This window comes from Mangifera indica, chromosome 3, assembly GCF_011075055.1.
Source record: "Mangifera indica cultivar Alphonso chromosome 3, CATAS_Mindica_2.1, whole genome shotgun sequence".
Lineage (NCBI taxonomy): Eukaryota > Viridiplantae > Streptophyta > Magnoliopsida > Sapindales > Anacardiaceae > Mangifera > Mangifera indica.
This window is the reverse complement of record NC_058139.1, coordinates 7,997,161-8,021,270: the sequence shown is the minus strand read 5'-3', so window position 1 is coordinate 8,021,270 and position 24,110 is coordinate 7,997,161. Positions and strand designations below refer to the sequence as shown.

General features: G+C 32.1%; 3 protein-coding genes and 1 long non-coding RNA gene across 5 annotated transcripts; 3 read left to right on the top strand and 1 right to left on the bottom strand.

Annotated features, from left to right (window-relative positions):
- Nucleotides 1–1,725: 1,725 nt before the first annotated feature.
- LOC123210516 (inorganic pyrophosphatase 2-like) lies at nucleotides 1,726–3,251 on the bottom strand. The gene is made up of 4 exons (XM_044628915.1): nucleotides 2,974–3,251; nucleotides 2,767–2,888; nucleotides 2,464–2,665; nucleotides 1,726–2,278 (listed from the first exon to the last, which is right to left on the bottom strand). Exons 1-4 carry the CDS (start codon nucleotides 3,109–3,111, stop codon nucleotides 1,904–1,906), a joined length of 837 nt encoding a protein of 278 aa, XP_044484850.1. The 5' UTR covers nucleotides 3,112–3,251; the 3' UTR covers nucleotides 1,726–1,903.
- Nucleotides 3,252–11,423: 8,172 nt separating this feature from the next.
- Nucleotides 11,424–20,217, top strand: LOC123211743 (serine/threonine protein phosphatase 2A 55 kDa regulatory subunit B beta isoform-like). 2 transcript variants are annotated; one of them, XM_044630605.1, is made up of 14 exons: nucleotides 11,424–11,909; nucleotides 14,117–14,220; nucleotides 14,337–14,435; nucleotides 14,546–14,665; nucleotides 15,596–15,802; nucleotides 16,231–16,322; nucleotides 17,059–17,177; nucleotides 17,650–17,773; nucleotides 17,955–18,078; nucleotides 18,495–18,563; nucleotides 18,662–18,753; nucleotides 18,840–18,917; nucleotides 19,002–19,069; nucleotides 19,210–20,217. In XM_044630605.1, exons 1-14 carry the CDS (start codon nucleotides 11,804–11,806, stop codon nucleotides 19,344–19,346), a joined length of 1,539 nt encoding a protein of 512 aa, XP_044486540.1. In that variant the 5' UTR covers nucleotides 11,424–11,803; the 3' UTR covers nucleotides 19,347–20,217. The 2 variants fall into 2 exon arrangements, with proteins under 2 accessions (XP_044486540.1, XP_044486539.1); XM_044630604.1 differs by having other exon boundaries at nucleotides 11,425–11,909; nucleotides 15,596–15,805.
- On the top strand, nucleotides 11,916–13,854 carry LOC123211745. The gene is made up of 2 exons (XR_006501467.1): nucleotides 11,916–13,626; nucleotides 13,740–13,854. It is a non-coding gene; the product is annotated as an uncharacterized LOC123211745 (long non-coding RNA).
- A 1,501-nt stretch (nucleotides 20,218–21,718) lies between the features above and the next one.
- On the top strand, nucleotides 21,719–22,438 carry LOC123211744. The gene is made up of 2 exons (XM_044630606.1): nucleotides 21,719–21,926; nucleotides 22,159–22,438. The coding sequence occupies exons 1-2, from the start codon at nucleotides 21,745–21,747 to the stop codon at nucleotides 22,346–22,348; spliced, it is 372 nt and encodes a 123-aa protein (XP_044486541.1). The 5' UTR covers nucleotides 21,719–21,744; the 3' UTR covers nucleotides 22,349–22,438.
- Nucleotides 22,439–24,110: the final 1,672 nt, after the last annotated feature.

Sequence of the window (24,110 nt, the reverse complement as noted above, 5' to 3'; positions counted from 1 at the left end):
AAATAAGCTTTACCGATGGTTGGGATGTAATCGACAGAGAGATTTAAGCTGGGAGGAAGAGCCAATACAACCGGAGACGACCATCTTTGATGATGGTTTGCAAACTTTATGAGAAAATTTTTGATTTTTTAAACTTCAGGTAGAGTGAATTATGAGATTTTCAAAATGAGGAGGACAAAGTAATAAAATTTTAGATTTTTAAAATTTTTTATTAAATAACGATTTTATTCCTAATCATAATTGAGATTTTAAATGGATAGATAAAATTTTTAACTTTTCAAACTTTATTAATATGATTTTAAAAACTACCTAAACTTGGATGGAAAATAGTCCTTTGGCCTTCTCTTGAAGAAGACAACAAAACGATGATGGCTATCTATTTTGTTAACTAAAGGGGGAAAAACGATCCCATCAATCTAATAGTGGCTTACATTAAGCCACAAGTTCCACATTGTACAATATGCATTTTGCTTCACACTTTGGGGCCTGGGCTCTCTTGTCCAGTATTTTTCCACCTTGATAGACTGACAAGGATATCCTTTTTCTGTTCACAAATTTTCTTTGGTGTCATAGACGTCCAAGGAATTTGATAGGGCTTCCAATTTTTAGTGCGTGTGTTAAGAATCGTTAAACTCAAAATAATTAAGACCACTAAGATTTTTTGTCAAAAACAGCGACATTAGATAAAGAAAATTCCTAAAATCTAAGAATGATTGCGAGTAGAAAAAGAGACCAATTTTTTTTCTCCAAACACAATGGAAAAAGCCCTAAATACAAATTTCTGGTGACCTACACTGGACATTGCAAATTTACATGTTAGTACCTAGACTATAACTAATGGATTTGGTGGTTCAAAAAGGCTTCGGTGGTTCAAAAAGGCTTCTATGGGATCTTTACTATCACAATTGCCGTAACAATGTTTTAGAAATCGGATCAAACATTAACCTAATAGAGGGGTGGTTCAATCATAGAGAAACAGTTTAATCCAATTGAAAATTAGATCGATTGAATCAGTGATCAAACTAATTAACTATTTAAAAATAACACTTAAAACAATTTTATATAATTTATCATTAAATATATAATTTGAATTATCTTTACATCAAAATAAACTTTATTTGATAGTATACATGTTTAAAATTGATAAATGAGGTTTTAGGTTAAACTCCTAATAATGAATATAAAAATATTTAATTTTTATATTGATTAGGTTAAACTCATTTTTTACCTAATCCAACCATTTGAACATTTCAATTAAACTCAGTCAAATCTAATGTAATTTAAAAAACAATTTCAAGCAAACCAAAGCCGTTTTTATTGACGATCGACAGTTCAACCATTTAGACCAACTGACTTGATCCAGTCTTTTAAACCATACGTTATATGTTTCATTCAGGTCAGCGCTACATAAGTAGAAGTTTGGTAGTCAAAAAAAGAAATCAATCCTATATCAAAAGAGAGTTCATATATGATTTTGGTCAGCAATAATCTCGTTTGTGTGTTTAGATTTTAAAATACCAGGATTTACTTCCTTGTATTTAAAAATAAAAATCTATATTCTGCCACGAATGATTTCACCTTAACCACCGTAGATTAAGTAGTGCATAAGGGTTCTTTAAACAAACTGCAGGCTGTAGGATTTGGAATGATGGGTTTAAGTAATGGAGATAAACCCAGGAGAAACTGCGGGATTTGGATAGTGGACATAAACCCCAAGGTTTCAAGTGAGAAAATTGGGTAAATGAAGCATTAACTTTAGTACCCATTTCTATTTCCTGACATAATTGCCAACTAGAAGTCACAAAACTAAAAAGGTTACATTCTTATGGGCTACGTTACACAAATTTTTTGTGCCACGTTGCTTGCATACTTGCATCAGTCTATAGTAAAAATTATCCTGTAATTATTGGGGAACCGGGAGAGCTTGTGGCAAGGTTTCATGTGCAGCAGAAGCTGATATTATTTGTAACTTGCAGTCTCCAGAAATTAATTGGGCAGAGTTGTTATTGCTTTCTTCAGCAGAAATTGAGCTAATAAGTTGAAGCAGAATCTTCTCAAGCTCTTCACCATCAGTCCAACCATGAATCTCCGCCTTCACGAGCATCGGATTCCGGCAAATCAGATCCCAAACTGGAAAGTTCTTCCTGGGCATCACATGATCTTCCTCCGTAAGCTTCAAGGTTGGACAATAATCGCCAGTGCCATCACCAAGATAGATTATCTTTTTATTGCTGCCGTCTTTTGATAAAGAAGCCTGGATCCTCTTAATAATCAAACCCTGTTTATCAAATTCAACTTATTGTTAATTCATATGTAGAAAAATGACAACATCACTATAAAAATTGAAGGCTCAAGTGTCACATGGGACCATTTTCTCTAGAACCATGCAAGCAAAATTAGAAGCTACTTTTTCTAGATTTCTCTTCATCTTTCTAACGAAAACCTTACAGAATAATCAAATACCTTGCACATATTTGGAGGGCAGAGATTGCAGCCATGGGCAGAAATGGTGAAATCATGGTAAGGGGAAATTCTGAGCCTCCCTTCTTCGTCAACAAAGCCAGGATTAGTATTAATCTCAGAGAAACAATCCCTGATCCCATGATGATCCAAAATTGTCTCAATGAAGAACAAATTAGCATCACTAACAATCCTCAAATCACACCTGAAAATAACCAGGAGAAGAAACGACTGTCAGTTTTGTCCCGAAAATTACAAAATTTATCAGCAAGAAATGGAAATTAAAGGTCGTTAATTTCTAATTACCCTAAATCACGAGCAGCTTTAATGGCAGGGACAATCCTGGGATGAATAGGAGCCCGTTTCAGAACCTCAACAATGCCTTCAATGGTCTTGCCTTGTGCATGAAGCTCATCCATCATCCTGTCCTAGAAATTTTCAAACAAAAATTATAAAATTTGAGCTGAAACATTATAGAAATTAAGCAGAAGATATCAGAAAAAGTACACTTACCATGAGAGAGTTCCAGGGCATGGTGGGGAGGAGTTGGTTGAACAAGTCTGTAGCTCCCAACTCATCAACAACCCAGTTATCGCTATCGACGTCAATAATGGTCTTATCAAAATCAAAGACAACAACAATGCCCGCCATGGATTTTTTACTGAAAATTGCAAAGAAAAAGAGAGAAGAGAAGTCTGTGGGTTAGAGACTAGAACCAACAAGTTTTTGATAGGTTACAGGGGAAAACAGAGGGGGCTATTTATACTCGGAAAAAGTGGGCGCAATCCTGAAGAATCCGGTTATGCTAAAGGAATATTTCGTGAAACAGTTAAAAAAATGAGGCCGAGCATGTGTCCTAATTGCGGTTGATCACTCTAGAATAAGTTTTGTTTAAATAAAACGAGTAAAATAAAACACGGTTTTTGGTCACAACTTACAAGTTTAGCCGGCCCTCTGATTTGGCGACCAAAGTTGTTGGCAGGCTGTGGATAGGAAAGGTGTTACCGGATTGCCTTCGGCTCAGCTAAATTAGAAAGGGAAGATTAATACATATAGATTTTATAGAAAATTACCAAATATAAATGGGGCTTGTATAAATAATTTTGTAATTTTTTAAAATTAATATTTAAAGATACATTATTTGTATAATCATTTTATATATTTAAAACGTGTAAATATAGCATTGATCGATTAACAAGATAATTAAAGATTCTCAAACAAACCCACCTTCATATATTCATGGAATAAATTTATTGGGGTGAAGTTTATCACAATCCTGAAACGCGGGAATTAAGGTATATTCTCCAGGATCTAATTAAATTGGCCACCAGACTGATATCCGGTTCACATTTGCACTTGGAATATCCTGTGAGTCCACCGGGGTTGATTCCTGTGACTTTCTGTGGCTGATAAGCTTTGTTAATTGTTATTTCAATTTCACAGAAGCTCAATTTCTTGGATAAATAGAATTCGCAAGTTTTTGATGATTTATCAATGAGATTCCCCTAACTTTAAAACCCAATAAAATTTAATGTTTCTAATTGAGTCAATGTATGATTTCAGTGATAACCAAAAAACGGTGCAGGAAAAATACTTCATTCAACCGCGAAAGTAATTAAAGCCATAGCTAGGGCTTTTGTATTTGTTGTTATTGTCACAAAATCTTTACAGGATTTGATTCCTGCTTGTTCAAGAAGAATCATGTGCTATAGCCGCCTGAGCTCGGTGAATTGGTATCTTTGAGTCACCTCCATTTGATAGCATCTTAAGTATATTATTATTCTATGCTTAATCCATGGTTTGTTTAAAGATAAATATATTTGATTCTTAGCAACACAGGTTCCCCTATCTTGATCATCAAATTGCAATAACAATAAAATTATGTGGGTATGCATTTGAAACTTATATTACACAAAATTAATTGATTTATGTTAAGGTCAAATCTCCTACATCTTAAGTATAACTATCATAAACTGTTAGATCTACTGTTCAACTCAATTAGTTTTTGGTTGGGTATATTGTCACTTGTATCTAAAAATACTTTAAACTATTAGGTTTATCGCTTGAGTTATGCTCTGATATTATATCAAAAATATATATTAGGTATATAAGTATGAAGATCAAAACTTATATTATATAAAATCATTCAATCATATGATAACATGTTATATATATATATATATATATATATATATATATATATATATATATATAATAAAAAAAAGAATAAGAGATTTCTTCTCTTCTCTATTTGGTTTTGCTGGAACCAGGAGATCAACATGGAGGTGTTACAAATCAAGAAAATTAAATGATTTTTTTTCTTTTGGCAAAATGGTTAACAGCATTTGTCAGCATTCTGCATAACCTGACTATGCAAAAGTTGTACATATGTAACAAGCACATCCAAACGACAGGAGACTTTGGACTTTTTTTTGCTTTCCGCCCATGATTTCTGGTGTCTCTCAGATTTTTTGGGCATTTTAACTACTTACAGATAAGGGATGCCTTTCGAAATTATCAAAAACTATCAGATTCAGTTACTTATTCTCGTTATAAACTCAAATACGTTCTAATCATGTTGAATTGTGCCCATCAATGAAGAAAATCTCCTCAGAGGGATAGCCTAATTAGTAAAAAGAAGACTTTAAGTATAAAAGATTAAAAGATTAAATCTTTTATCAAATATAGTAGTTATAAGATTGATCACTGAATCCACAATTTATCTGGAATTCTTTGAAAAGACAACTCAACACAGATGAAATATTATTATGGCATCATATGCTAACACAAATAAAGGAATAATTTTCCCTTCTTCGACGCTTAAAGTGTTCGCCTTCTTCATTAGCAGACAGGATATTACTCAGCATATTAGGTCATATTAATTCAATTATTCATCATAGTTGCCCACCATCATACGTTCTTTATAAATCTTGTCACTAGATGCCCTCACCACGTGCCTCAATTTTCATTAAAGAATGTTGATAGCAATCAATTGGCCAAAAGACTTATTCCCACCCAAAGTATAGCGAAAACCTAAAGTCATATCCTCCAATTTTTTAAAATTTAAATACCCACTCATAAAACAAATTATATTAAAAATTGTAATTAAAATTAGAAGTAAAATCGTTATTTAATAAAAAAAAATTAAAATTAAATTTTTATCACATTTTCCACTCTCAATTTGAAAATCTCACAATTTATCCTCCAAATTTTACTTTAAAGTTTGAAAAGTAGCAATTTTCCCCATAAGATTTTTTCCTCTTTTATCTGATGATGATCTGTTGTCTCTAGCTGTCAACCGTCCTCTCTCTTGTCTTACTCTCTCTTTCCTCTCTGATTATCGATCAACAAAAATTATCTAAAAATCCAAACGATTTCCACCTGAAAATCTAAACAAAAGTCATTTGAAAATTCATATGGACGAATCGTTTAGATGTGTCATCGTCCAAATGAAAATCTTGTGAATTTTCAAACGATTTTTGTCTATCAATGGTTGGAGAGGGGAGGAAGAGAGGTCAGGAGAGAGAGATAAGGTGATCGGGAAGTTGATTGATTGTCGAAGATGACGGATCATCGCTGAAGAAAAGAGAAAAAAAATCTAGGGGAAATTGTTATTTTTTAAACTTTGGGTGGGGGTAAATGGCTAGATTTTTAAATCTGGAGGAGAAATATGTGATAAAATTTTAATTTTTTAATAAATAAAGATTTTATCTTTCACACTAATTGAGATTTTAAACAAAAATTATTGTATAAATAGGTGTTTAAATTTTTAAAAATTAGAATATAACGTTTTGGATTAATTTTTTAATAAATAAAGATTTTATCTTTCACACTAATTGAGATTTTAAACAAAAATTATCGTATAAATAAGTGTTTAAGTTTTTAAAAATTAAAATATAACGCTTTGGATTAATTTTTTAATAAATAAATATTTTATCCTTCACACTAATTAAGATTTTAAACAAAAATTATCATATAAATAGGTGTTTAAATTTTTAAAAATTAGAATATAACGCTTTGGATTTTCCTTAGGTGGGAATAAGCCCTTTGCCCAACCAACGTGGAGCCGAGCAATGGAAGGGCGGAGGCTGGGCCCTCAAAATTGAAAAAAATAAAGAAATGCAGACAAAGGCCTACCCTCAAGTTTTCTTGAATGTTTCTTATAATCCAAACATTTCCCAAAATCCTTATTCCCTCTAATACTTAAGTCACTTCTCCTCTTCAAATTTAAAATCTTGCTTCTTAAAACCTAGTTTCAAGATAGAGACTGTTAGACTCGTGTTGCTTTATTGTTTTATTTCACAAAATATTGTTTTCATCATAAAATTTGTACAACAAAATTTTAAATTAGTGAGTGATTGATTAATATTTTTTTAATGTCTTTATTATTATTTTTTTTTTAGTTGAATGTTATGCATGTTTGTATATATTAATTGTCAAATTTATGTAAGTGGTTTACAATTGTGTTTTATAGTTTATTATTTTCTTTGTCTTTTCAAATTACTAAACTTATATTCAAAATAATAATTAAAATTTTGGATATGTATTTTCACGTATAAAAGGCATATGAGATTTTGACAAAATACCCAAGTTATATTCAAAATAAGAAATTAGGTTTTCGAAACACTAAATTACCTAAGTTTTTATACAATTTATTCTAAAAATATCATTGAACATTTTCAGAATATATCAAACTGAAAAATCGTGTTATATTTAAGAACTTCAAGTATATCATTATACATTGCTTTAATCTTTAAATAATCAGTATTCAGACATTCAGATTTTTAGACATAATATTCTAACTTGATATTTTAATCAATACGCAAAGAAAGTGTCGACCTTTAATCTGGACAATTGAGTTTTGATTTTTATAGTTAGATTTATAATTATATAACTTAACGTTTATCTTTTTTTTTTTATAATACAATTATAAATATTTTTTGTGTATTGTGATTATTATAAACACTTTTCATTATACAAGATTTAAATAGATTTTTTTTTTTGCTCTCTTTCACATGAAGAGGTTTTCTATGTTAAAAAAAAAAAAAATTATGTTATTGTCTTTTTTCTTTTCAATTTCTTGATATTATATTATTTTTTAAGATTTGGTGGATTTTTAAATTTTTTTTCCTTATCAATTGATCGCAATAACAAAAAAGAAATGCCCCTCTTAATAAAAGTTCTGTGTGCACCACTGACAAAGGGCCTACTTGGCTAGGCAAAATTAATAATGAACCTTCTGCTATGAGTAATTGTGCAAAAGCTACTTTTGTGTGTGCATTCCATCTGGGCATACCAGTACATGCACATATACATGTAAAGTTCTTCCTGGCTTCCTGCCATGTGCTCTGATTGGCATATGATGTGATTTAATCTAAGTTTTGGCCTTTATTTTAGAGTTGGGCCTCACATGGTGGAGGTAGATTAATTAAGTAGTGGAAGCAGGTAAGACAATATATATATTTATCATTCTTTATTGAAAATATCTACGTATATCTATTTTTTATTGATAAAGAGATTGTAGACAAAATGAGGTTGCCCTATAAAATTTATCATTCTATCTACAAATGTCTAAAATTCAAAGGAGGTTGCATATGAGATACTTTTGTTTAGTAGGGAAGAGTACTTTGTAACACTCCACACCCAAGATCCTGCCCTCCCCGAAAATGTGTTATCAATTCTTATCTGATCATGCAAATTAAGATAATTAAAAAGTAGTATTATGTGCAAACAATATACACAAATGATGAAATATCATTATATAATTATATATTATTATATTTCTAATTCAAAATCATACAATTATATAATGATATATCATTGTTTGTATATAAATTTATATATATAGTTTTATTGATAATTAAAATATATATAACATCGTATAATTACCAAAATGCTCTTAACATAAATAATCCCTGAGTATTGTAACATAATATCATAGTCCTTCATACGATGTTTTATAGTTGATCAACTACCTCGTCACCACCACATCAACACTCACCAACAAAATCAAACAAAAATTAGTGAGTGATAAAATACTTAATAAGTATAAACATTTATCCTACAATAAATTAAATCTCATTATTCCCTTTTCAATATCTACCTTGTATTCTAAATTTGTAATCTCTCTCTTCACCCAGGGTTCATATCTATACATTATCTTGGATGACATAGAATACTAGCATGTCAAGGGTCAATTTCTTCATAGTGTAAGTTGGTACCTATTTGTAGGTTGCACTGACATGATATGAATTACAATTTACATATCATCACCCGATGTGGTCAGGATGTAAGTTTTAGTCTATACATCATTGATTGACATAATCATGATATGAGTTATGTTTAGCATGTTAGTGGTTGACATCATTAAGACATGAGCTATATTCTACACGTTGTTGGTTGACATTATTGCGATATAAGTTATAGTCTACACATCATACATCGGGGTCATCATGAGTAGTACTAGATCCATGGTGTAAGTTATCATGTGTATATAGAAGAGAATTCTTAATTCGCTTTTTAAAGGCATCTTCTTGTTATCTTTGTAAGCAGAGACGAGGAGTAGTCATGTGAGACGTTTATGACATCATAACAGTTATTGATTAGGAGGGGACTGGTCCCTAATGCTGTTATCAATGTGGTGTTGTCTACACAATGGATCAATCTAGTGATGACATTGGTTAGGCCACCAATGACATCATTCAATAGTACCTCAACATCAAGTGATATCAATTGTGTTTTAATTGTCAAGACAAGTTGATTCTCACCAATAAAATTAAGTTGTCTTAGGAGAGAGACACTTGGACTAGATTCAATAGTTTGCTCACTCAAAGTTTTCTTTGACCTTTTTCCTTGAGGAGCCATAACAAATAAAGTCTTGTTGAAGATTGATGGAAATTAAGTTTTTGTTGGAAAAATGAAAAGTTTTTTAGAAGTCATCATTCTAATGATAAATTGTTGATGCGAAAAATCACACTAACAAGGTATATACCAAATTATGAGATTCAGTAAATGCAAAAAAATAATGATGAATAGTTACATTCTTTGGTTTGGCCTACTACTCAAAAGTTTACATCCACCATATTTCAATATGGACTTGACATAATAACAATATTGATTACAAATTATCATAATTGGATATGCCCTATTCCTATGAAGTATCATATGCGATATAAGATAATTTTGCAATTTCAGATAATAGGGGATAAAGACAAAAAGTGATTTTATGATATTGAGAGAGCGAAAATGCATTTTAAAAAGATTGTGGGAATTGTTAAAACTATCAAATCTTTGTTTTTCTAATATTTTTAGTTAGAAGAACAACTACCCACATTTAGAATAAACTTATATATTTGCTACATGTCTAATCGTTTATCGTGTAATTGGTTGTTTCTCTAGTGTTGCTTTTGTCAGTCTAACCGCAAGAACACATGCCATATATATTCCTTATAATTTGTTTTATGCAATAACTAATATTATTGTCTTTAGAGTCATATTCAAAATTTTCCATTCTCCCTTTTTATCTTCCTAACAAACCGACTGGGTTTTGGGCCTTTGGCAACAAACGTAACCAAGTGTGATAAGCCTTAATCCTCTACTTCAAATCCATCCAAAATCCTCAAAAGAGGACTCAATTCACAACTGAGCTCACTTCTGGTCAGCACTAGAAGCCCATTAGTCTCAGCTCAAACTTAGGAACCCCAAATAGGCCCAAATATTGCTATCCATTCCCATAGCTTCGCCGAGATAAACTAGAACTAATGGCTAATGGGTGCTGGACGGTGCAAAAATTGGTGATGTATCAGAAAACACAAAGGAGCAGCTAGATTAGCTGACTGTAAAGGTTCGTCTTTTTGTGGCTTTCAAGTAAATAGATAACATTAAACAACCCAAACCAATACTAAATACTAAATGAACTCAAATTAATCTCCGTCATGACTTCATTTCCTTATTAATTAAGAGGTTTCTTTTTTCCTCTCCGTCGTCTATTTCTAGTGTTAGTAAATTGTTGATTTGAAAGGTTAGAAAAAGTTTTAAGTGTCATTTTCGTCAAGTTTTTAATTATACACGGTTAGACTATTGTGAGACTAGATTACCCTCACTAATCAGGCTTTTTCAACTAATTATTTGCTTAATGACTATTTCTAATTATTTTGTATATTTTTATAAATAATATTATAATATATATAAATAAATTATATAATATTTTATGTATAATCAGAGGTGGTCGATTATAATTGAGTAATGTGATTATTTAATTATTTTTTATTTCAAAATCACTAAATCAATTGTTAATATATTATATTATATATACAAAATTATATAATTTATTTATATATATAATATTATTCAACATCATCTAAACATACCCACGATTACCAGAAAGTTTCGGGATTTTTTACTTCAAGGATATGGAAGAAATGATAAAAATCCGAAATATTAGATTCGACAATAAATTCCTATCACATTTTTTGCAATAATTAAAGTAATAAAGTAGATTTTGATATCTCTTTTGTGAATTTATACTCAAAATGGTGATAAACTGATTCTCAAATATATGTACTCTAGCTATATATAGTTTTGAAACTTTTATCACAAATTCTCTAGAGTTTTTGCATTATTTTATTGGTTATATATTGTTATTTTATTTTTAATTTAAAATTATTTAATTATATAATTAAATGTTATTTTATTATTGATTTAAAAATAATTTAATTATATACTTATTTATATATACAAAAATATATATATATGTATCATCATTGTTAATTATATAGAATTGATTTAAGTTTACAATTCTCCGTTAATTAGCCCCCAAACTTGCCAACTCATCACTAATTAACCAATCAAATACGTCTGTCACACGATGCAAAACCTTAAGGCGTCACGTTAGAACAAACCCAAAAGAAAAATAAAAAAAGTTTCATTATTGATAGAAACACACAAACACAAATGCTTACAAAACATACACAACAAATGCGAAAAGAGAAAAAGAACCAAAGAACGTTTTAATCCTTTGAAAAAAAAAAAAATCCAATTTTCTTCCATTAATAAAAAAATTTCTAGAGAGAGAAACCAAGACAAAAAGTGATTTCTTCTTATTTTCTAGGGAGAGAAACAAAAGCCAAGGCACAACGAAAACATAACATAACTTAATAATAATAATAATAATAATCATAAAGCTTTGTTTTTGTTTCAGTTTTGAGTTGTGTTGTGTTGAATGGTTGAATTGGGAATCGGAATCTCGTCGGTTTTGCAATGATGCGATCTTCGATTTGCTGATTTTCTTTTTGCCCGTTGATTTTGGTTACTTTGGGTCAACAAGAAGGGACAACACAGAGAAATGAACGGCGGTCAAGAGGTTCTGACGGCGGCTCCACCGCAGCCGCTGGAGTGGAAGTTCTCTCAGGTCTTCGGTGAGAGAACCGCCGGGGAAGAAGTCCAGGAAGGTAATTTTTATTTATTTTGTTGATTTATTTTATTTGTTTATTGACATTGGTGTTCTTATGTGTTTTGGATCTATTAGGTTTAGCTTGAGTTTGATGCAATTAGGGTTTGATTCTGGGTTTTGGATCTAAAATGGATCGTGGGTTATTGATTAATTGGAGTTTGAATTTGTGGTTCTTTTGGTTTTGGTTTTGTTTAATTGTATTGTGTTGAACTGAAGTGCATGCACTTTGTTTTTGTAAGATGAAGTTGCGGATTATGTTTTAGATCTTGTTTGGTTTTGTTAATGATACATTGGGATTGTAATACATGCATCAAGTTATGATTTTTTGGAATTTTGATTGTAATTTTGACGTGTTTTTTAATCTTATTTTCTTAGCTTGATTTATACATGAGGATAACATGTATAATTTTCCTTTTTTGTTATCCAACAATTGTTTATGCATTGGACCTACTGGCTGCATGGGATAAAGTTCTTTTTTCCATATTGTCTACTTGGGATTTTGTTTCAGGGTAGTTGTTTATTGATGAATGTAATACCAGTTAAGTAGCTTTTCACCTGTTGTAACCATTCAGGTTCAGGGATATGTACATTGCTACTGAGGTTGTAGCACTTGTTATGGTTGGCTATTTTTTCATTTTGGCAGTTCAATTTCTGAGCTCAGAACATATTAAAAATGGCTTAAGCCCAGACTACTTTGAGTTGACTGTTTATTAATCACTATGTGGAGATAGGTTAGTAAGCTCATTATGAATTCTGTTGCATTGCTATGGAAATTGGGATTAATGTGGTTATCAATCATCTCTGATCTTGATATCATAGATATTAAGAAGCAATAATTTTTGGTGCAGTCTGTAGACATACTTTAATCTCAGACTCTATCATTCATATTAAGGAGCAATAACCTTTGATGGAATCTGTGGACATATTTAAACCTTGGCCTGTATCTATGTTGATTTGATTATTATATGCATGAGGAGAATCTGGATACAAATTTCAGGATTAATATGTTATGTTGACTCTCTTTCGTGGGTGGAAATCAAAACAAAGGGGTTTCACTATCTAGTGCTTTGACAAGAATGAGGGTTCTGATCTGCATGAGACATCACAAATGAAGTAACAGACACTGGAAACAAATTAAATAATTTGGGACAGAAATCAACTGCAATGGGATGCCAAAAGGAGTGGTCACAAGATGTGATAGAGGAGCACGAACAATGTTATGATTCTTAAAACAATTGTAGGTCAACATGTAGACCATGATTTCAGATTTCATGGAGGATAAAGAGCCCTAGAAGACATTAATGATGAGGTGATTTAAGTTGAATACTTTATATCTCAAGTGTGTGGTCCCAAAGACATTTGAACACTTGACCCTTGGTTGAAGCTAAAGGGCTTTTACCTCTTAGACTGAAAGGTAAACTTCAGAATGTAGGGTTGCCATTAGATGGTCCTGATGGAGAAGTATATTTACTTTATTATCCATGTAAACCATGGAAGAGTTGAAGACATGTGCTCAAGAAGGTAGATGATTAAGGCAATTCAAGTTGAAATCTTCTTCCTGCATGTGCTTGTCCGTCATGGGTCAAATCTCTATAATTTTTCTTTTCACAAGGATTGTGGCACTAGGAAGTCTTTTAAGTAGAACAATCAACAATCAAAATGAGCTGGAAATTGTTATTCGCTTGATGCTCTAGCTTCAGGCCTAGAGGAACTGAGTAATCCTCAGACACTGGTGTTCTTGATATAGTTTGTTTTAGTTTTTGAATAATGGAGTTTATCAAACCGGAAAATGTGCCAACTGTCTTTGTTTGTATCAATTTTTTTGCAGTGCATTAGTATTGAGACAGTTGACACAGAGCAGACATTCGGTGGGCATGTGAAGGTGTAATCCTTCAGCTGATATATGGAATATATGTACATATATATATTTTGGTGAACAAAAAGTTATAACTAGGGACTAGGAAGGTAATTGTAGTAGGTTCAGTATAATATGTGGCCTTCATCTGGGCAGGTGCAGTTTTACCGTATAACGTTTGACATATCCTAGTAAATCAAATATATCTCCTACTTCAGAAAATTATATACTAATTATTTTTTTGGAGGATTATGGTTGTATTTCTCTTATTTTAATGCTATTAATATTTATTATTTTACTGGAAGGTATGATGGGATATCTCTAACTGTCTTCCCTTCTTTTCTCCACAGTTGATATAATTTCTGCCATTGAATTTGACAAATCTGGCAATCATCTGGCTACTGGTGATCGTGGGGGACGGGTGGTTCTCTTTGAGAGAACAGACACTAAAGATGTGTGTTCTTTCTTCCCTCTCATGCTTCATTTTTTAAATTTAATTTTGTTATATTACCTTGTTGTTTGGTGTTTGTCGTGACAAAAAAAAGTTTCTTTTTATACTTTTATTTGTAGCATGGAGGATCCAGAAGGGATATGGAGAGAATGGATTATCCAATAACTAGGCATCCTGAATTTCGTTACAAAACAGAGTTTCAGAGCCATGAACCTGAGGTATCCTCTTTTGCCTGATAGTCTTGCTTAAATTTCACATATATCCTCTGTTTGCTCTGTGGAGTTTGAATTGTTTGTATGCATAATGTTTCTGCATCTCTTCATGTCAGTTTGACTATCTAAAGAGCTTGGAAATAGAGGAGAAAATCAACAAAATCAGATGGTGCCAAACAGCCAATGGTGCTCTGTTTCTTCTTTCTACTAATGATAAAACCATCAAATTTTGGAAGGTAAGGAGGATGGTTTTACGGCAACCTAAACTAATTCCCTGTTGTTCACTTGTTTTTTTTTTCCTTTTTTTTTTCCAAATTTGTTTGTAGATTCTGCAGAGATTACAGGTCTTTAATAACAAGTGGACACTTTTTGTATCTGCTTATTCATGTATGTTATAAAATGTAACCAGTACATGCAAATGTTATACTGGAACATCCAATTTAACAACTTCACATTTTTGGGCTACCTGTTATCCATGATTATGCAGTTTCAACTGAATATAACTTGCATGCACTGGGAGCCTTTCCATTATATGTTGGACATGATATGTCTAGATTTGTCTCATGTAGTGCCTGTTCTGTATTTTTGTTTTCTCTAGGGCTTGTTCTTTCAAAGGTATTCAAAGTCTTATAATTAGTCAGCTGCTCAATTGAAAGCTTTTTTACTGGAACACTTACAGTGTTAGAACACAACACTCTTTTGTTGCCTCTGTAGACATCACATTCACTTGTAAATCTTTTTCATTTAAAAATTTTTATATTTAGTTTTCTGTAAAAGTGTTGCAACGTGAGTGAAGTTACTTGCATAAATGCGGTGTTAGACTTTATGAAGGGTAATGTATCACTGCATGAGAATTTGGACCAAATAGGAATATATGCTGTAGGGAAGTTTATATCATGAATCTTGCTACACTGGGTTAGTAGTGCAGATCATTGTTTTCTATCAATATCCTTGTACTGTAGGAATATTTAATATTTAGCAGCTGTCAGCTTCAATTTTTTTCATTCTATCTGGCTTTTATTGTAACAAAGTTTTATCATTCATATATGATTTGCTTTTGATTGACCATTTTTCAAGTATGTATATTTTGGCACCGGTATACGCATGTCTATGCTCTATGCTCTATGCCTGCTTATTAATTAGTAATATCTGTTTGAATTGAGCAGGTACAGGAAAAGAAGGTCAAGAAAATTTCTGAAATGAATTTGGACCCTTTGAAAGGTGTCGCGAATGGAAGTGTTGCTAGTTCAAGCAATGCAAGTAACCCTAAAATATATCTTGCAAATGGTGGATGCCTGGACAAATCATATAGTTCTCCGAGCAATGATTGTTTTATCCCACCTGGGAGCATTCCATCACTACGTTTACCCACGGTAGTTGTACTTAGCTCAGTCCATGTACCTTCTTGTGATTATAAATTTAGAATGGCCGTAATTTTCAGCAACTCAAAATGCTGCAGTTTTTTCTTGTGGGAGATCAATTTTGCCACAAGAAAGTTAAATTAAGCTTAAGAAAAGACTAGGGAGATTGTGAGTCACTCCTGCAAAGCCTTTTCTTATATAAAGTGCATTACATAGATTTGGGCTTAAATCTGCAACTGTGCTTGATGTGTGTTAATGATCTGTGTGATTAGCATAAATTCATATGATTTTTAGATTTTCTCACTTCAGTTATGCTATTTTGTCGATGTTATTATTAATTAGTAACGAAAAAAAGCATTCATGCTGGATAACCATTAGTGTTGTCCATTGGTAAATTGTCTCTTGGATTACATTCAGTACTAACTGAAACTTTAATTCAGGTAACTAGCAACGAGATTAGCCTTATGGCTAGATGCCGAAGGGTATATGCTCATGCTCATGACTATCATATCAATTCTATCTCAAACAATAGGTAAATTTATCTTGTATTATTTGGATTCCAACTCTTTCTGAAAATGTTTCAGTCTGTATGCTTTATATTTTCAATGTTTGAATGGCTTAATCTCTGAAGGTACATACAATGGGAAATGGTGTTGAGATGTGTCATAGGTTTAAATTTTATTATTAAAAATTTGGTGCTTCAATTTCTTTGCTTTTTCATTGATTACATAGAATCTCTCACTAGAATTTATCCGTGGAGAAGAGTAATTTAATTAATGATATCTTGTTGCTTGATTTTGATTTGTGTCATTACTAGCTTAGGCATTCTTTCTTTTATATGAGGTCAGGATTTGAGTTTGAGTTGAGCAGTTTAGATAACCAGAAAAAAAAAAGGAAAAAAGGAAATTCTGCTGGTATTTTTAAGATGGAAATAGACTGGCAGCTGCCGTCTTTCCACTACTTCTATTTCCTCTATGATTTCCGATAAACAATATACTTTTTTTGACGCCTAGAAATCAATCAACCTTTCTAAAACCTTGGAAAATTGATGCTAGTAAATCACTGGTTCAGATTTTATATTGGGGCACTCTTTGATGGTATTGTTTCACTATTTTGTTCTTTAGAACATTAACTCCCTCTTCAATCAATGTAGTGATTTGCCTCTTTCTAGCATGTTATATTATTGAGTTATGTGATCTGTGCTTCCCCTCTCATTATTGACATTCGCTTCAATGATTTTACTGATTCTTTGCCTTCTTGCTCTACAGTGATGGTGAAACATTTATATCAGCTGATGATCTGCGCATCAATCTTTGGAACTTGGAGATTAGCAATCAGAGTTTTAATATTGTTGATGTCAAGCCCGCAAACATGGAGGATCTAACTGGTAAACATCTTAACATCCTGGTATTCAAGGTATTATTGAAAAAAATTTCAGTGTTTTACTCCTTTTTTGGTGGATTCTGATATGATGAAATTCGCCTTCTTGTACTTAAGTTTTTTAATGGAAGCTTTTGTTTCTGCTCATGTTCTCACCTTGCACCTTTTCATGTGTGTCTCCTTTCTGTGCATATATTTGGATATTTTCTACATTGTTCCTTACCTTTATTTAAATATTTTGGGGACTAAATTGTCTATTGGTGGTATTTGTGTAGGAAACCAAGTTGATCAGGCTAGTTGGTTTTTGCTAGGCCTGAATGCTCTGGTTTTCACTGTACTAACCAACTTTGATTTTTGACATTTCTCATAGATTCCTGACCAATTTGCTATTCCTCTCCCCCAGTTTTTGGTTTGCTTGTTTTATTGTTTGTTTACTGATGTGTTGCTGAAACCTTACCCATTTTCATTTGTTCTTGCAGAAGTGATAACATCTGCAGAATTCCACCCTACTCATTGTAATTTGTTAGCATATAGCAGTTCAAAAGGCTCAATACGGCTTATTGATTTGCGACAGTCAGCTTTATGTGATTCTCATGCTAAATTGTAAGTGTCTCTGTTGGTTTTGTTCTATTAATGTCTTGTGTGGTAGATGGAATAAAAAAGGTGGATATTTTATTGGCTTGGACACATTGACTCTTGGAAGACAGGGAAATGCATCTGTTCAGTTATGCTATTGGATATGATAGAAATTTGCTTCATTTCCTCTATTACCCTTTGTACACAGGTTTGAGGAACAGGAGGCACCTGGTTCTAGATCATTTTTCACAGAGATAATTGCTTCAATCTCAGATATTAAATTTGCAAAGGATGGAAGATATATACTTAGTCGTGACTACATGACTCTGAAGGTTGGAGATTTTTGTCTATGTTTATGACCCGCCGTTCATGATCGCAAATTGTTTTGTGTGCTATCTGCTCATTGTGTTATTGATATTGTGACCATAATGCTCTTTTTGAATGCTACTTTTTTGAACCTTTGTTGTGGCTGTTAGTGGTTTCATCCTTTGTACTCCTTTTTTGATGATTAGTTCCATCCTGCTTTCACATCGAAAGCTCTAATTGTAGGTTCCATGCATTGTTTGTTGTGTCTGTATTTTCACATCCAATAACATTTATTTATGTTGTATTCTTCTTCTGTATCTCAACACTAGTTTCAGTGTTTCTCCTAGGACAGGCATTCTGCATGCATGTGACTGGCAGGTTTTTTGGGAACTTTAGATAAACTTTTACCTAGTTCTAACTCAAGTCTTATATTCTTTGCCAGTTATGGGACATTAACATGGATTCAGGTCCTGTTGCAACTTTCCAGGTTCATGAATATTTAAGACCTAAGGTAGGTTTTTTATCCCCAGATGAAACCAAACCCAATGCTTGGCCCCTTTTTCTCTTCCTGTATCTGTGCTAATTAAACTTTTTTTCTTTTGTTTCCAGCTGTGTGATTTATATGAAAATGATTCAATCTTTGATAAATTTGAGTGTTGCCTAAGTGGTGATGGATTGCGAGTAGCAACTGGTTCCTACAGGTAGATTTGTGTGTTTAATTCACTGTTTCATTGATGTGAACACCCCTGGACTGCATATTGATGTTTTTTTTAACCTATCATGGCAGCAATCTATTCCGTGTGTTTGGTTGTGCACCAGGAAGTACTGAAGCAACAACTTTGGAGGCTAGCAAAAATCCAATGAGGTAATTTAGATATCAATAAGAATAGCATAACTGAGGGTTTATGTAAAAACACTACCGAATGTAAATATTAATTTGCTCTTCTAGGAGACAAGTTCAAACACCTGCAAGGCCTTCCAGATCCCTTAGCAGTATAACACGTGTTGTCAGACGAGGTAAGTTGAACTTTATAGTTTCTTCTGTTCCAATTTACTGAATGAATATGACTTCTTTTTTCTTCAGCTCTTCACCATGGTTTTTTTTTTTTTTTAATGTTACCTAAAAATGATTATTGTGGATTGGGGAACTGTAATAGGAGTAGACACCCCTGGAGTTGATGCAAATGGAAATTCTTTTGATTTCACGACAAAGTTGCTCCACCTAGCATGGCACCCAACCGAAAACTCAATTGCTTGTGCTGCTGCAAACAGCTTGTACATGTACTATGCATAAAGATGGTGCAAGGAGAAATGTATTTCTTATTAACCTTTTTGGGTTGCTGTTGGAGAAGGCTTCTATTCCCTTTCCCACCAAGCAGCAAATTGGAGGCTACATAAAACCGTCACACTTGCGGAAGTGCCCCTTAACTCTGTAGTACATGCTATAGTAGGAAGGTCCTGAAATGGCTGTCACAGAATCCACGAGGAAGCTACTGATTTTGTTCCCGGGTGGGCAGCTTGATTCTCTTTTTACATAATTCCTCTTCCCCAAGCCCCAAAATTTCTTCCTTTTTTCTGTTTTGTGCATCTTCTGGTAAAATAGAAGATGCATTTATGTTTTAAAAGTTTGTTGGGTTGAAGTCAAGAAGAAAATGTGATTGTAGCTCTCCTACAACAAAAACTAAAGGATGTTCAATATTTGCCACTAGGTTTAAGGTAAATGTAGTCGTTTTATCCCCTTTTTAACAAATCTTGGTGGGAAGGAGCTGTTGAAAACTTGCAGTGCATCATTTTTTTATTGATTCTTTATCATGTTTGGAGCATAACCCTCTAGTTCTAAGATAAATGTAGCTTTTGTTTTTCTTCCTCCTGATTCTTTGTCACTAGGTTATTCCAAGTGACTTCTGACTCAAATATTCGGGCTACTTCAAGTCTTTGGTGGGATGTGCAATATTGTCGCCATGGTTGAGATTATTGCTCTGTGTTCGCTTAACTTGTTCTTTTTATCGGCCACCGTCCTGGAAAAAAAAAATATGTAGATTTTGCTTTGTTCTTCTGTAAACATGTTCTCGGAAATTTTGTTGCTCAGAGTAGCATTACTTTGGAGCCATGATGAGCCAACGCATATTTAACATGGAAATGAAGTTCTCCCCGTTTGTCTCTCAGCTTTTGCTGTTGTCTATTCATTGTAAACAAATTACTGAATATTCCTGAAGTACTAAACCTACAAAAGCATCTAATTGAAAAAGAAATTAAGCTCCAATCGAAGGGCTACAACATTCCGTCCATGCCACACAATATTTAACAGGGGTTTATATTATGAGCTGGGCCTATAGTGGGTCAGTGAGGCTCATGACCTTTGTATTGGCCCATTGGGTTGTTGAGATCATGCTCAAATGGGACCTCGGCGTATGAATTGAATTTTAATTTTTAGGCCCAACCCAGTTAAATGTATAGCTTTTCCGCCACGCATACTGTTATGAATTCTATTAATATAAGGGGGTGTTTGGTTTATGTATTTAAAAATTACCTTGGTAATCTATCTTTTATTCCTTTGTTTGGTTTATTAGTAATAAAATATTATAATAATCTTCTATTACCAATACTGACGTGATTGATAATATAGGTGGTAATCTGATTATCACATTCATCTTAGGTATTTAAAGATTACCAAGGTAATCTTGATTTTATTATAATTATATTATTATTTATTAATTTTTTGAGACAAAAATAAATTTATTTTTAATTAATATGATAAATAATATAAAAAATATTTAAAAATAATTATATTCAACGACATTTAAGTAAAATAATTTACTAGTAATCTTTTATTACTTTTGACCAATCATAATAATTATTTATACCTACCAAATTTTATCAAACATAGTAATTATTTATTCCCAGTAATCTTTTAAGTAATCTATCTTCAAGGTAATCTTTTTATTTTGATAATAAAACATTACTCAAACCAAACGCCCCCTAAGTGTTATAAAGAAATCCTGGAAACATATATTACCCTAATGCATTCTGTTAAGTTGAGGACTTTGCTAGTCAAAAGAACACTGCATAAAAGAAACTTGATTTGGGTGATATTTTTATGTGACTATGGCACTTGCATGCCACTGTAATTAAATGATAAACATCATGCATTTTTTAATAATGACTTAGTGTATCATAGCTGAATCTAAATGGGGTTTGTAATGGTGGAGGAACTGGCTTGGAAAAATATTCAAATGTTTGGATTATTTTCAACACTTTCGCAAGCTTGTCACTAAATAATAATCTAATGAATACATATCTTTGAAAGAGCAATCAAACATCTAATGCTCTCGATTTCTCTGAGAAGATATTGCTAATATTTTTTGAAAATGAGGTCAATGCACATTTGTTGGTAAGCAGTTACAGATAAACTCACCCTCCCACTCCAAATCCCATAAAAGAAGGGATTGAGATTAAAAATTTAAGAGAAAAAAACAAAACCCTTTTCGTTTATGTGCTCATTCTCAAAAATTCTAGCGAAAATTATTAAGGTAATGAACTTTAATTATGTGATACTCCGGTTTAATTGTATATCTCCTTTAAAGAATCAAAAGTCTGAATTTTATGAGTTTTTTTAAAAATGATTTCTGAATGTTTAAATACTGACATTTGTGTATAGATCTTGTTTAATCTTGCTCAGGGAGACTGGATTAATGGCGTCAAAGTTGCCCCAGTTACAAGAAAAGGCATGTCAGGTTTCACAGTTTCTGGTTAAAAATGGGAGTTCATATATCAAGAATTTGATGGAGCAGAATAAGCACCATGTCCAGGATCCACCAAGCATTGAGAAGTGCCAATTACTCGCCAAGCAGTTGTTCTACACTCGCCTTGCCAGGTAATTCCTGAAGCTAATTCCATTTCATGAGTGATGAAAATAATTTATTTCATTATACTAAACATTTATATATGATTTCTGCATTCTTTAATTCAGAATGAATCAAATTCTAAACATGCCTCGTTTTACAGGAACATTAAAAGTGATTATAGATTTAGATGTTGGCAAAGAGAATAGCCTGATTAACCTATGTTTTGTGTAACATTATATTAATTATTGGATTGTTCTGCAGTATCCCTCATCGTCGGGAGGCATTCTGGAGGGAACTTGATGGGGTGAAGCAGTTAATCAAGAATAGGCAGGTGGAGTTGAATCTAGAGAATGCTGGCCTTGCCGCATTATTTGGAGTTGAGTGCTTTGGCTGGTTTTGTGGCGGTGAGATAATTGGAAGAGGCTTCACATTTACAGGTTACTATGTTTGATTGCAATTCCTTCAGGATTTCATAATTTGAACACTGCTAGTTCAATAATAATAATACTCTCCAGGTTTTGTCCCTTTTGTTAAATCTAATTTGCTCCAGAATAAATTAGACACATTTTTGATACAATTGCTCACTATTTTCTTGAGAATTGATTCCTGAGAACATTCAATATTGAAAGTCGATTATATATTCTAGGCATTTCCGGAAACGCATCCAGATTAAGGATTAATCTGAAGTCCTTTTTATGATCCGTCAACTCAAAATGTGAAAGGTTGACTTTGTAAACAAGCACTTGAAAAGAATCTAACCGGCATGATAATTATCAGCCGTTGAAAAAACCTGAGAATATGAGCTGATTGGTTAAGCAAAATAGTTGTTGAATGTTCAAATCAGTGGCATGTGAAACCTGCACTGGAGAATAAGATGTTCACCAAATAAAATCTCCCCGGAATCGATTCTTGTGCAAATGGGTCCTGAAATTAGAAATTGGGTTCGTTTTGTAAACTGACAGAATCTGCATGACATTTATTTTGTATCAAAAGTCATTACTTCAAATGTCAAATTATAGGGAAAAATTGTGAATAACATGAAAGTCGAAGTAAGCCACAGGATACTTTGAAACTTAATGGGGAATCTAGACGTCTGCAGTCAGCTATTCTAGTGCAAACGTGTTTTGGTAATTCTGGCACAAACGCGTTCTGGTAAGATGCACCTTATTTTACATAGCAATTACAAATTTTTAATTTTTTCTTATAAATAAAAAAATGTTTCAAATCGGTGACTTTAAATTTGATAAGTTCATAAAATTTATTTGAATATATCTTCATACTCGTATATAAGAAGAAACTAAAATTTTTAAATAGTGCAAACATATTGCATAGACACTTATTTTCTTATAATAACTATTTTGAGATAAGCAATATTATATATATACACTTTTGATATATAATTTACGTATATAGATGATATGTCATTATGTGATTAAGGGTTATTTTAGTTTTAATTTAAAATCACTTAATTACATGATGACACATTATCTATGTATCAAAACTGTATACGCATAGTTTAATTGTTTTGAGATATATGAGGATTACGATATATTCAAACAAAATTTACTAACTTATCAATATAAATTGACATGACAAGATGCGATCGAATAATTTTAGCGTAAAAGAAAAAGTAAAAAATTATATCACCTAATAACATATCGTCACATTAGGGGTGTGCAATATCTAATTTGTACAGTTTAAAAACAACGGTTTGAAAATATTTTTAACCAAACCAAACGATTTTATGTTTCAAACCAAACTAACTCAAACTAAAAAATACGATTTTATCCTGTTTTGATTACGGTTTAAACCTAGTAAAAATCATTCACTTCTAAATATATTGTATTTAATAAATAATTATTGAATTATATATTTCTAGAATATAAAATAAACATGTAAAATAAAAATGAAATATATATAAAATAAACATGTAAAAAATGAAAATAAAGAGTACATCTAATTACTTATTGAGAAATTCTATCAAATAAGGTTATTTATATATGTATTTAAAAAGACATATTTATGATTTGGTTTAGTTTGGAAATAGTCTAAATCATAACCAAACTATAAATCATTCTTCTAAAATTGTATCGACCAAAACTAAATCATTTTATGAATTAAACCATAATTTTTGAGTGGTTTCGTTTAATTTTATGAGTTGAACCAAATTACGTACACCCCTATGTCACATCAATTTGTATATATAACGTATT

Coding starts and splice junctions, on each gene's coding strand:
- LOC123210516 (XM_044628915.1), bottom strand. CDS start 3,111: ATGGCGGGCATTGTTGTTGTCTTTGATTTTGATAAGACCATTATTGAC. Junction 2,666..2,766: donor AAAGCTGCTCGTGATTTAGG/GTAATTAGAAAT, acceptor GGTTATTTTCAG/GTGTGATTTGAGGATTGTTA. Junction 2,279..2,463: donor GCCCTCCAAATATGTGCAAG/GTATTTGATTAT, acceptor TTTGATAAACAG/GGTTTGATTATTAAGAGGAT.
- LOC123211743 (XM_044630604.1), top strand. CDS start 11,804: ATGAACGGCGGTCAAGAGGTTCTGACGGCGGCTCCACCGCAGCCGCTG. Junction 11,910..14,116: donor CGGGGAAGAAGTCCAGGAAG/GTAATTTTTATT, acceptor TTTTCTCCACAG/TTGATATAATTTCTGCCATT. Junction 14,221..14,336: donor AGAGAACAGACACTAAAGAT/GTGTGTTCTTTC, acceptor TTTTATTTGTAG/CATGGAGGATCCAGAAGGGA.
- LOC123211744 (XM_044630606.1), top strand. CDS start 21,745: ATGGCGTCAAAGTTGCCCCAGTTACAAGAAAAGGCATGTCAGGTTTCA. Junction 21,927..22,158: donor TTCTACACTCGCCTTGCCAG/GTAATTCCTGAA, acceptor ATTGTTCTGCAG/TATCCCTCATCGTCGGGAGG.